The following is a 13651-nucleotide window of genomic DNA, read 5'->3' on the forward strand; positions in this document are numbered from 1 at the left end:
GCCAGGCCGTGACTGAGTGGCTGATCTGTACCAGTGAGGTCTGTCCCAGCCTTTTGGTCTGGCTCTGTCTGGCCAGGCTGGGGGAGAGCTGAAGTACAAGAGGGGATTCTGTGGATCATGCTTGGCATCATCCTCCTCTGTAAAACAGAAGCAGCCAAAGCTTGTCAGAGGATCTTTAACATCAGCAAAGAAGTATTCTGCATGCACGTGCTAGGTTCCATATACATTATCTCAGATTTAACTCTTTATAAATCACAAACTCTTATTTTCCAATGGTGAGCATTCTTTCTCAGCTGTGCTTTGTGCTGTGCTCCCTCCATGCCCTTGGCACGTGTGTGTGCTGTGCAGGGAGCACTGGCTCAGCAGAGGACGAACTCTTGGTCGTGAGAGGGCTGTGCAACTGATATTTCAAGATCACAGCTTAAAGCAGAATTGATTTTGGAGGAGATGGGTGGAATAGAAAGGCCAAAAGACCCTTTTGTTCTGAATGTAACAAGTGAGATTTAGGGGAGATTGTGACTCCAAGCATAAGCTCTCCGTTTTCTCTTCCCTGCTGATTTGGTACATGGGATTGCATCAGGAGAGAGAGAGAGTCCTGTCATTCACCAAAAAATGAGCAAGGGTTTTGCTTGGTCCAAAGACAAAGGGTGGAGCTGCTTCTCCTTATTTCTGGAGTGAGTCTGAGTAGCAGTACTGAATACAGCTTTTGTTTTCATTGCAGTATTACAAGTTTTCTTGATAGTCAAGTAAATTTTTAGAAAATGTTACGCTTAGAATATTAACTAAGAAAAAATAACATTGAGCAAACTAGTTCATGTGAGATGCAGGTGTGGAGAACATTTCAAGCACCTAATTTTCTCTAATAGTTACTAGTCATTATTATGATTTCCTGAGAATCCTGTGCAGCTCTCAACTACCACTTCATTCACGTTCTCATCCTTTAGGTATCTTTTTTCAGGACAAATAAATGTTTTTCTTAAGAAAAAAAAGATAAATTGTTTAACAAAAATAAGTATGCCTTGACTAAACCTCACACCTTCAACCTCATATGAGGATTTGGGGAACCATTTTATTAGTTTTAATTATATGATACCAATCTCAGTTTTCTTGTCTCAGTGTGAATAGACAGAGAGATTATTGGGTAGAGCAAATGGAAATGAAGCGATGGCTTTAGATAGGACACTTCTAGGAAAACAAATTCAAGAAAGCTACAGAATAATTGGTCCTTTAGTTGGAAGGTGCCAGTTTACAGGCATCATAAGGGTATTTGTGGGCCAAGTTTCTCAGCAGATACTAAAAATACTGGAAACAATTTACAAGAAATCCCCACATTTTACAGTCTAGGGGAAGGTTAGTTATGAAGAGTTTAGTGATGAGGCTGGTCCTTGTGGCAGACACCTCTGTCATGCTTTGAAGGCAACCAATGTGCTTCTCTTCAGACCCAGGTAGGAGACCTCTGTTCCTTTAACAGTTTGCTTGCTGCAAACCATTATATTGGTAACACAGGGTTTTGTTTTGAAGGATTTCTTTCCCATCACCTTAATTTGCTGTGAGCCCCAGGCTTCCAGGGGAAGTTTCCTGAGGTCACTGAATGCAGCTGGACCTGCAGGGAGAGCAGGCAGCCTGTCCCTGAGTCCCGTGGCACTCACCCACCTGGTGGGAGCTTGAAGAAGAAGAGGTGGTAGTGCCAAAGGCTCAGGGCACACCTTGACTCTGAGACTTCGTGGATCACAAATCTTGCCCAGGTTTTTACAGAGTTTCTCACTGACAGTAATGCTGAATCCTTGCAGATCCCCTTTTTGAGAAAGTAAGTGCCTTTTGTCAAACCTAACTGGTTTCCTGAGCAGAAGTACTCCCTGCCACATGCCCAGGAGACACAGTTGTACATCAGTGCTGCTGTAGTGAAAAAAACCAAGATGGTAAAATACTGTGGGCTAGAACAGACTAATGAAATGTAAAGAGGCTTATTTTGTTGCAGACGAAGGGAGTTGTTACCTGGTGCTTTGGTACCAATATCCAAGCAAGATTCTATCTTGTGGAAATTCAGTAGCTCCTCCAGGAGTTATGTATGTGATGGTGATGTGAATATGCGTGCTTGTTTTGCTAAGGAACTTGGAATGAATGCTGTAAATCAGCATAGACCATATGTCTTGACTTCAGCGGAACTAAATGAATTTTTGTCTAAGGTCTATTCCCTTGAACACAAGCACTGCTGTGACATTTGCTGTTGTAGCTCAAATTAAAAGTCCAAGCTCTAAGTAAAATTTTTAAAGTTACCCCAACAACTTAGCAATTTATATTTAGTATTCAGTCATTTGGACTTCAGGACAGTACTGGAGTGATTGTTCAACAAATCACTGCCCTGAATTACTGCAGAATTTCTGTCCTGTTGTGTTGGTTGATGGTGATGTTTGCAATATTATAGTAAAAATGTGCTAATAAAATTCATTTCGCCTGTATCTTTTCAAGTGTTTTAAACAAAAGTGCCTCAATTGCCCATTTTGTGCTGAAGTGGACTGCAAAACAGCTCGTGTGCTTGTTGATGCTTGTTAAAAGCATCCTCCTCAAGAAGGACTGCTGTGACCATTTATCTATCCAACAGCTTGTTTAAATCACAAGTGCAAGCTGTGTGTTTATAGGGCTACAGGATGTTAAAGCATGAGCACGGTTTTAATCTTCAAGGCCATGCTTTACATGAAGGTCAGTTTAAAATATGTTCAGTAAAAAGGCAGAGATGTGTGTAGCTAACGTGCATTTTGAGAGGGTAATTCAGTTCATGTAACTCAGGTAATCTCCTACAGCCTGCTCCAGACAACTAATTTGTTTACTATCCTTAAACAAAAAAATCCCAAACCATAAGCCATAAAAACACCAAACCCAAAAGTAAAAACAAAACAAAACAAAAAAAATAGCAATAAGTATTTTGGAAAATGCAAATAAACAAATAGAAACAGGAAGGTGTGATATGAAAGCAATTAAAGTATTTTTAATATATGAAATTATTTAAAGGGAGGCTTTACCATGGTTTCATGTTTAATACCTTTAGGTTTCAGACTGGAACTGTAATCAGCAGTGTCAATAGTTAATTCTCTTTTACCAAATGGATCTCCTCCCTTCATCCCAATAGAGTTATTATTGTGTTCTCTCAGGATGGGGGAGAGGAACCAGGGACTGTCAGTAGGTTTGAAGAAAAGTTTTCTGGCCAAGTTCCTACACAAATTAGTACCTCCCTGTTGGCTAACATGTTGCTCAAATCGAATTTTTAGAGGTTGTGTGCTTTTGATGTGATTCCTCCAGCAGAAAAACACAGCAGTCAAGCTGCGAGGTTGTGCAGTGTTTTCAATTCTGACGTGAAATAAGAAGTTGATTTATTGTATAAGAGACTAAAATGTTTGTAATGATACATAGAACAGTTAAATGATGTCCACATTACTGGAATAAGCAAAGTGACATCTTGAAAGAGCCTTGTTGGACAGGCTGACACCCCTACCACATTCTGTTTTACTTTGAGCTTATTTATTTTTGCATGCCACTTGCTGAGCTGGAAGGTGCCCTTCCCAACACTAGGTGAGAATTCAAGATTTCTCACCTCTTTTATCTAACTGGCCCACAATGAAAAATGGAATTATATTAGCAGGAAGGCTCTCTGTTGCTTCGCGTATCTGTCTCTCAGGTCAGCCCAGCGTTCGGTTGGACTACCCTGCTAGCTGTGATACGCCCAACAGTACCTTTGCGTGGGTCTTTGGCTCCACAGTGCTTTTGCCTTAGTTGTCTCGGCCGTGGTTCGAAAGAGGGGACACTCCAGGCTCAGGGAGAAAGGTTTTATTCGGGTAACTCAGGGGCAGCCTCTGGTTCCAGGCCTGTGCCTCTGGGGAGTGACCCCCGGCCTTGGTTACAGGGGGTTTTTGTTCCCCCAAAATCTCGGGGGTGGACACAAGTTACAAGACCAATGAAACAAAGCCAGGTGGGTAAGGCCAAAATGCAATACACAACATTAACAAATCAGGTGAATTTGGGATGTGGTCCTGTGAGACCCACCAATCACTGTCAGACACCTCTCCTGAAGGTTCTGGGGCCTGGGGGATGATGGACATGGCGGGGAGAATACAATAGGATGGGGGAAAATACAATAGGATGATCGAAACTCTGGGCAGAGGATTAGGTTGCCTTAGTAACTCTTATCAACTTCTGATAAGAACCCTCCAAGACAAGAACTTTGCCTGGCTAGGGTTAAAGTCCAAATCACATCAAACTTACAACTAAAAAAACCTATGATACAATTTCAGCACCCCCACAGCTCTCTTAATTAGCAACCTGCTAATTAAATCTGTTAAGCATAATTGTATTTGATTGTTCTGCTTCTGTACAGTTTTGCCAACAAGCAGGATTGAGTATTTCCTCCAGCCAGAGCCATCATTCTGCTGCTGCCCAGAAAGAGGCTCAGGCTGAACCATTGCTGCTTTGACACCAGAAAAAGCTGGCGGAGCTGTACTATGAACTGGGTTTGCTCTGTCCAACCAGAAGGTGAAATGATTACCTGCAGCCTTCGGGCCACACTGCAAAAGGCTCAGGTGTCTGAGCTAATAAAAACAGCTCAGCCTCAAGGGTTTGCAGCACCCTGCTTTCTTGGTGCAGACCTTGAGCCATAGAATGCACTTCTCAGAGTTATAGCCAAGCCTGCTCATTTGTTTCCAGTGACTGATTATGTATCATTAAGAAGAAAAAATTCCCCCTTTATTTTCTTGTATCATGTTTTCTGTAGTGACAATGAGCTGAAGTGAAATATGCCTTCCTATTACCTAAAAATTTAAATAACTGACAATTTCCCTTTATGTTTTCTAGTAGTAATTTCAGATAAGAGGTAAATGAGCTGCAACAACAAATTCATCTGTAGGGTGTCCTAACAATCCCCTTTTAAGATCATCTTGATCTTACAGCCTTGCTCTGTCCTACTTCAGTATCTCCCCCAAAAAAAGTTTTAAAAAATCACCTAAATAGATCATAAACACATCTAAAATAGTTGCTCTTGTCTGTCTAGAAAGTGCATTCTAAATGTCGATTTTCTGAGGCATCAGTTTTGTTTGCAGGATTGTTAATTACCTGAGTTGTGAATGCAGTGTGATCATGTTAGTGTGCCCACAGTTCTTACAGTCTACTTCAACCCTTACTTCAATCATAACCATCCATTCTGGAAATGTGCTCTGCCAGGCCCTTTTATTACCCTGCTCTCTCCTGTAGGGCATGACTGAACTATTCAACTTTTCTCTGTTCGACCTCTTAAAACTTTCACTCACTTCACTTCTGCCAGCTCAGGCTTGTTATCATTTCTGTGAGGTGAAAGCAATGAAACTTCATTAAGGGGGGCAAAACCTTGGATTAGGCTAAACCATTAATGGTAACTTAATTAACTTTAATGCAGCTCTGTCGGGTTACATCTGCCCTGACAGCATCACAGGAGGGTAAGCAGGGGACACAGTCTTGTCCAAAACACCACTATTTTTTGTGATTGTATTCAATCCCTACGTTGACTGCTTCCAGCATTCCTTTTATTTATCTGTTTGTTTGTTTATTACATGAAGGTGTGAAATCTTTTGGCAGACCTGGCTTGTTCTGTTTTTCTGCTTTCTCTCCTATTTTACCAAAATTTTCACAAATGAGAACATTCACACATAAAACAATTTACAATATCAACAATGAACAAATACTAGGAAATTCTGGGCACCAAAAAGTTTCCCAAATACACCCAGCATAATTTCCAGTTTCCCTTTTGTTGCAGATGAATAGAATAGCTACAGTGAAAGATAGGGGCAATAATTTGATGCTTCTGTCCAGAAGTTGTGACTCTGCCACTGCAGAGTTATCAGAGACTTAACACCTACAGCATGATGTTTCCATTTCATCTTTCTCACAGCCCTTCCAAGAAAAAGGTCTGATTTTAGCAAAATAAATTCTATTTGTGATTAGCAAACAGGCAATCCTGACACAGTTCTGTGTCATGTTCCTGGGCTTACATGTAACCTGTCGATCTGAAAGAGGCCACGTCTGCTCCATCCTTCCCCTTCTTTTTCTTTCTGCTAGAGAAACCTTCCACATATCTTTGCAGTCAAACAGAGTAGAAGGAATTTGTATAACATAATAAACTCATGTCTTTGGTCCCAGGTGTAATCCCTGAGGCCTTTGAGGGCCTTTCTTTGCTAGAAATACAGAGCAGCCAGTGTCTGTCCCTTTTCTAGTCTCTTGTGTCTGTGTGTACTGACATATAAAAAGTAAAATGAGAACAAATGCTCTGAAACGTGGCCATTCTGTTCTCTCTCCTGCCTGTATCTGTCATCAGTTGCTAATAACTTTATTTATATATATATATAGTAGCTGCTTCAGGTGTGGGTTTTAGCATTTGTTTGTAGAAAATCTTTTTTTATCCTTTTATCTGTCCTTTAAAAGATTGATATGCTCTGAGCTCCTGTGCTGCTGTTCTCTTTTTTTACCACTCCAGTGAGGTGTTATCCTCAGATGAAACAGTCTCATCAGAGCTGATGGCCATATTCCAGCCAATTCCAGGGTGTAGATCTTCCTCTTTGAAGACCCTCAGTATGACCATAGAAAACAGAAGTTAAAAGGCACATGATGAGATGATAATCAGTTGTATTTGCATATTTCCCCTTTAATACATAACCAGTATTTAAGCAAGTAATTGTTAATTTAGACCAATTTTTAATACGTTGTGTTGCTTCCTGCATGAAAGGGAATAATTTAAAAGCCACTGTGGGGTCAGCCTACTGCTATTCAGCATATTTATCTTTGCCATTAGCTTTTGGGTAAAAGTGCTGCTTCTGTGTAGAGGCCACAAATCTTGTTTGTGCTTCCTGTTGCAGAATGTTTATTACACAAGCAGTCAGCAGCTCCACGTGGGTGTTCTGAGCCCCACGATCGACGATGATGACAACAGATGCCTGGTGGATGTGAACAGCAGGCCCAGGCTCATTGAATGCAATTATGCCAAAGCCAAGAGAATGAAGCTTTACTGGCAATTTACTCAGGTAATTCTTAACCCAGCAGCCATTTCAGAAAGTTTTAAAGCTTTGTTTCTGTGTTGAAGTGTGAATAATCTGTTTACTAAGAGAAGAGAACCAGATTTAGCCTTGCTTTCTTTGCACAGAGCCAGGAAACTGGTGTTTAGTTTTGATCCTAATGTCAGCTACCTCAGTAGGGTACAAAAATTGTATAATATTTTCTGAGTTCACCATGTTTCTAAGGCAGAATACTGTCATGGGGATAAAAAAAAAAGGTTATTTCAGTGGAGTCAAATGCAAAGTAAGGAACAAGGAACAGAAATCTTTTTGTTTGGTTTTTTTTAGAAGTAGCAACTCAGAAATGGGGGTAGTGGATCACTGGTGATAACAGCCTCATAATGAGCTAGTTCTGCAGTTCCTTTCTTTAAAAGGCTCATGGTTTTCCCCATGAGTGTGAGAGATGTAGAAAGAGGCTCAAGGAAAGTCTGAGAGGTGCTTTCATAGTGACGAGAATGCTGATAGGACACTAAGGCCAGGCCTGGTGTTCCACATTCATAACTGATTTAGAAACGTAAGGGAGAGCAAAGAAGCCACAGAAGTTCTGGGGCTAGAAAAGGTGCCCTGCCACATAACATCCTGGAGATCACTCTGCTTTAGCTAAGAGGAAATGGCAAGGTGACTCAAGGCACCTCAGTGCTTCCACAGAGGGATATAGGTCATCCTGAAGACAAAACAGGTTGGAAGCTAAAGAGAGTAAAATTCTGTTTCTCAAAGAAAGAGGAATTTTTCCTAAGGTAAGTTTAACACAATGGAACTTTGCCACATCAGGTACTGGCACACTGGTGAATCAATGAAATGAAATGACATTATTTTCTAAAACAAGTGCATGATTTAGCTTCTGGGGGAAATGTCCTGTCTAGTGTGAGTTTGCCTGGTGTCACAGCTGCTCCTCTGCAGTTTGGAGTCAACAAATTTGGATGCTCCAGCCCACAGACTGAGACTCACCAGTAAAAGCAATTTTTTCCCCTGCATTTAATTTTTCTGTAACATCCATGTGGATTTGCAAATATCTTTTCTGTCAAGTCAATAATTTCTTTAACAACAATTATTCATATGCTTTAGGACCTTGTTAATAGAGTTTGTATCAATCTTGGTGCAGACAGCATCTGGACATTAATTGGTAAAGCATAATATTAGCTTATTTTGTATTTATACTTGAAAGTCATCTGGGTCTTTAAGAGGTAACTCTCAAGCAACAGATCTTAAGTCCCTAAATTTTCCCCTCAATGGCAAAGTTTTGATTATATCTTCGCACAAATTTTAACACTAGTCTTCTCATGGGGGGAGCCTCACTGTATCCATCTCTGTACCTGATTTTTTAGTACCATTTCTAAAAAGTATGATTAGCACTAAAGAGTATTTCAGTAACATTTTAGTATGGTCCACCTATCCAGTGATTGCACTGTATAACCCAAAGTTTTGGTGACAATGGTTTCTACTCCAGGATACTGCCACTATTTCATACTACTGATTACATTAGATATATTTTGGGAGGGTGGGCAGCAGTAGAAGGCCTTGATAATTTAGCTATTAAAATCTTTAAAAGTGGGATTTAGCAGTATTAGGTTTGTTGCAATTCCATGTTCCAGCTACAATCTCTCAATGAAGGTGCAGCACTGGTAAACTTGACTCCATGGCCTCTTTCTTCCTTCTGCAAAGGAACTTCTCCCTGAGAGAAGTGAAAGCTAATTAATTAGTTGTTTCTTCGTGATAAATTAAGAGGCAAATGAAATAATTAAAATGAAAAAATCTTTTCAAAAAGAATTTTGCTAATACCCAATACAATTAAAATGTCAATATTGCTTAACATACTGCTTGTTACCCAGCCCTGGGTACGTTCTGTAAGTCAGAAGAAAAAATTAATGTAATCAAGGCTTGCCAAGATCAACTGATGAACTCCATTTGAAGTTCTCCCATTTAGCGTGGTGAAAAGTTGTGTTTGTGTGACTGTCTTGCAAGCTCTCTCTCTCTAAAAAAATACTCCTTTTTCAATGGCTTTTTTAAAGCTCTGGCATTTGTTTTCCATATTGAGCAGGAACTACTGTGAGTATCAGGACTATAAGCATTGATGCTTATATAGTCTTGAAACTTGTGAACTGTGAATTAAAATGTAGATGCCGGTTGTAGCCTTTTGTAGCACTTTATTTTAGCTGCAGATACACTTTGGCTTCTCTGGGTTCTTGAGCCATTCCAGAGAATGTCTGATGGTGAAGGTAAGTAAAAATACAGCCGTGCAAGTGGAGAATTGTCCCAGAAAGGGAACAGGAAACAGATTAACCACCCAAAGTAGGATAAACCAATTGAACTAGACTTCCCTGACCCGCACAAAAATCTGTATTTCCCCTTCTTTACAGACATTCATGTTAAATTAGTTTGGATGAGGGAGCACTGTAATCAGAGACTCCCTTACAGCCGTCTGTGGTGGGACACGGACAGCAGTCTGGTTGGCAGAAAACTTACTGTAATAAGTTAACCGAGACTCCGTTTTCTTCATGAGGGAAAAGCCACTTCTTTATTCACATATTACATATTTTATACAGTTTTCACAGACGTCGTGCCCTCCCGGGGCTGCTGCATCCCCGTCTGCCCCCAAACACAAAAAGCAACACACACACACACACACACACACACTCACACACACACAAAAAAAAAAAAAAAAAAAAAAAAAAAAAAAAAAAAAAAAAAAAAAAAACCAAAACACCACCACCTCTAAAGACCGCATGTAGCAAAAAGGGGGAAAAACACGGAAAACAAATGCAGAAGTGGTTTAAAAGGCACAAAGCCACAAAGCCGCCGGCTCAGTTAAAAATCCCGCGCAGGGAGAGCAGGAGGGAATGAGGGAATGGCATTGGAGCCCTCAGCGCTGGGGAGGAGCTGTGAGCAGGAAACCTGCTCCGCTTCCCGCCCCCTGCACCTTCCCTATGGAGCTGCGGGCCGACCGGTGCAAATTATTCTGGTGGATAAAACTCACCCGCGTGGACTGAGTTTTACCCTCAGGATAAATCACCGGCTTCCCGCGGAGCTGAGCCGGCCCCCGCACTGGGGTCCCTGTGCCCCGCCGGAGCCATTTTGCAGAGGCGCCGGCACACAGAGCCCGCTCCTGCCTGGTGTTCCGCTCCCCCTCACACGGCTTAGACTGGAAAGCAGTTTCAACCTGGCTGTAGCATTTTTTTAATAGTCTTTTCAACGTGAAAAACGGAATTAGGAGGTAGCTTTTCCATCGTTCGTGGGTAGAAGGAACAGGCACGGACCTGCAGACACAGGAGATGCTGATCGAGAGGTCTCTGGAGCCCTCAGGGGGTCCCTTCAGCAGACTGTAATTTTTTAAACAAATTTCTAATAAAATACCATGTAGGCATTTTGTGGCTAACGTATTTATCTTCCCTTATGTCCGCTGCCCACAAAAACTGCCCGAACTCGTCCCACCTTTTCCACAGAAAAAGGCATTTTGTACATCCTACTCTGATGTTGTTTCCTACGCCTCAGCGATAAAGTTCCCAAATTCCTTTTATCCCGTGTGTGTCTCTCACATCTGTTCTTGACCGTACACTCACCACGGTGCTGGAGACCACCGTCTCCCCTCGCCTTCCCGGGAGCCCTGGTTGTTTCTGAGTTTCTATGTTTATTTCTGTTTGTTTCTGTGTTTATTTCTGTGTTTGTTGCTGTGCCGTCCCGGCCCCGGGCGCTCCCCTCTCCGCCGTCCCGGTTCTTGTTGTGATAAACAGGTGTGATTCATGCTGATAAAATTGAATCAGTAATCAATATTTTAAAATAGTAAAGTAATAGTTAAAATGTTAATATTGAGGAGAGGGAAGGGGGAAGATCCCCCCCTCGTCTCCAGATGTTTGAATGAAGGGCAGGAAGGCAGGAAAAAAGACTGAGATAAAGAAGTTATGTTTGTCCGGAGATGGGAAAGTTCTGGGGGAAGTCCAGAAAAGTGTTAATTAAAACAAATTTATTGCTTCTGTGTACCATGAAATTATTCGGATCTCCTTATATAGGTTAGAATTATGTAACAGCAACTTAATACACATGTGTAACTCAAGGGGTCATCAGCTGGGCAGGGAGGAAGACCAGTGATGTAAATTTTACTAATCAAATACAGGTGGAAAGATGTGTTAACATAGATTCGCATAGATTATAAAAGAATCCAAATGAGCTACTTTTTGGCTTAGTATGGGGGACAGGAGATCAAGGTCCTGCTCCGTACCCCGCAGTAAATCTTTTGGTCTTGTATTATTAAGAACCAATAAATACTATTTACCATTTGCAAACTATTGTAACTTTCAAGCCGCTAAAATTAAAATTGCCGCTATAATTTATTTTGTTTGGGGTTTGTTTTTTTTTTTGATTGGATAATTAGGCAGCACATCTGTTTATAACATTTTCGTTGTGTGTTTTGTGCAGTCCCCTACTTTGTATATTTGCTGCTTCAATTTCATTTCTCTGCGGGCTGTTCATTCATGACTTTGGGTAGTCCCATCTCGGCTTGGCCCACGTCCTTTTCTCCCATGTCACCTCCCACCATCACCTTGGGTCATCAGATATTGTAATAAGTCAGCCACGACTCCATTTTTTTCATGCAGGAAAAGCCAATTCTTTATTCGCATAACTTAATTTATACAGTTTTCACAGACATCATGGTGTGCAACACCCATTGGCTGGTAGTTTTCTTACTACTTAATTTTTTGGTCAGAAGGTGATTTGTGTGTACATGCTGAGATTCAGGTTATGTTTCTCCTTTATGGGTTCTCATAGAACAGATCTTACTGTTTACACAGATGCACTTATTTTTCAACGCCAGGATAGGTTATTGTGTTAACAAACCTTCCATACCTAGATTGTTTTGGCATGGGAACTTGCAAATTGCTTAAACTACACTTAGAAGAGAACACAGGCTAGCTATTAATTTAATTGAGCAGGCCTGATTTTATGAGGCCTTTCTTTTATAAATTCTTCTACATGTCACAACAAAAACTGTATGGCTTCTTTAAGAAAAGAGGCCTTTCAAGTAATATTTTCCTCCTCCTTTGTACTGATGTACATCAGTACTTTGTACATCATTATTGTGTAATGATGAGTGAATTCCACATAACAAAAGTAGAAAATGAGGTTATCCCCAGTTAGGGGACTCCTTGCTTCTGTAGATCTATTAAAGAATTATTTCTTTAATTATTAAGCCACATCTTTTAGATCAGGAGTGTGTGTATACACATATTTATATATATGCTTGTGCATTTATATCAAACTCAATTTCTTATTTTAATTTATCTTTCACTTTGGTTTTAAAATTTTAAATTCCCTGGCTGTCTATGTATAGTTGCAGGCAACTGGAGTCAGGCAGCCAGATGTCCACTGCTGCCTTGTGGACAAATTTGATGGGCAGGCACTTGGAGGGAATCACTGCCTCTGGTATCTTTGTCCTGTACAGAAACTTGCATTGAGCATTCAACATTTGTAGTATGTGTTTGTATAATCAGGATCTCTCTGAGCACATTTCTATGCTCCACAGTTTTGTACAGCTGCCAAATGCAACGAGACCCAATAAAATGTAGGTTTTGGTGGCATTCTTGCTTCCAAAGCTTCTCCAAGTGTTTATAACAGTAATTATGTCAAATTATGTAAATTAGCTCAGAAAAGACTCCCATCAGCTGGGGGGTGTTCAAGAATTTGATTGTTCAAGCTGTTAGTCACGTCTTTCTCTTAGGGAAATGTTTGTTTTGGAAATACTTTTGTGCTGGAATGTCTTCTAGATGTTTGACAGCTCACCTAGTTCAGTCTGTCTCACCACTTTTTCATTTAATCAGAACAAAGTTAGGGCTTGTAGCAAAAAGCCAGTGAGGGATCAGAAATAAGCCAAAGCAGAGAAGGTATTACATGGTAGTAAAAAGGTTGGAATTTTAGTAAAAATATGACGTGAAACACAGTCTCAAGGAAGCTGCTTTGGCATCATGAAGCATGAGGAGAGCAAAACCTCAGGCTGTGAGCTGGTTTTGGCAAGAAGCAGATGCAGACACTGGTGGCAGCAGCAGCAGCTCCCATGGACCAGAGTGCTGGCGCAGAGCACCAACTCAGCAGCATTTGTCACTGTCCCTGTGCTCAGTGAACCTGCTGGGGCTGCTGCAGTGATGGTGCTGCAGGTGGGTCTGGTGGGTGGCAGAGGAGCTACAAGCTGTGGGAAATGGAGGCAGAGCACCTGGATAGGTGAGGTGTCAGGGTATCTGTTGGTAGAAACTGCTTGTGGCCAGCCTGGTTCTCTGATACAATTGGGTTTGTTGATGTTCTGGAGAACCAGTACATTCTCAATGCTGCAATCAGGTTTTTCAGAGGGCACATCCCAAATTTGGGGGATTTGAAGAAGTCTCTCAGTCTCCAGTCTGATTTCTCAGGTTCATTGCTGATGCAGAGTCAGTTGCCTGCCCTACAAGTGAAATTTGTCTCTATGTACTTCACCTGGGGGGCAGCAGAGCAGTTAGCAAGTTCACTTACCTCATTACTTCTTCCAGAGGCATAGCATAGGCAAAAGGAGGAAGTTTTTCTGTAATTACTCTTTATCTTGAACTATTTTCCTGTTTCTGTTT

General features: G+C 41.1%; 1 protein-coding gene across 1 annotated transcript in view; it reads left to right on the plus strand.

Moving 5' to 3' along the window:
* The window catches only part of GALNT18 (polypeptide N-acetylgalactosaminyltransferase 18), a 213472-nt gene that overhangs the window by 186836 nt on the left and 12985 nt on the right, over positions 1-13651 (plus strand). Inside the window, exon 11 of the mRNA XM_083862760.1 lies at positions 6873-7037. Within this exon, the coding sequence (XP_083718886.1) occupies positions 6873-7037 (165 nt within the window). The remainder of the gene's footprint in view (positions 1-6872; positions 7038-13651) is intronic.

The sequence above is a fragment of the Zosterops lateralis genome (assembly GCF_965231275.1).
Source record: "Zosterops lateralis genome assembly, chromosome: 6".
Classification (NCBI taxonomy): Eukaryota; Metazoa; Chordata; class Aves; order Passeriformes; family Zosteropidae; genus Zosterops; species Zosterops lateralis.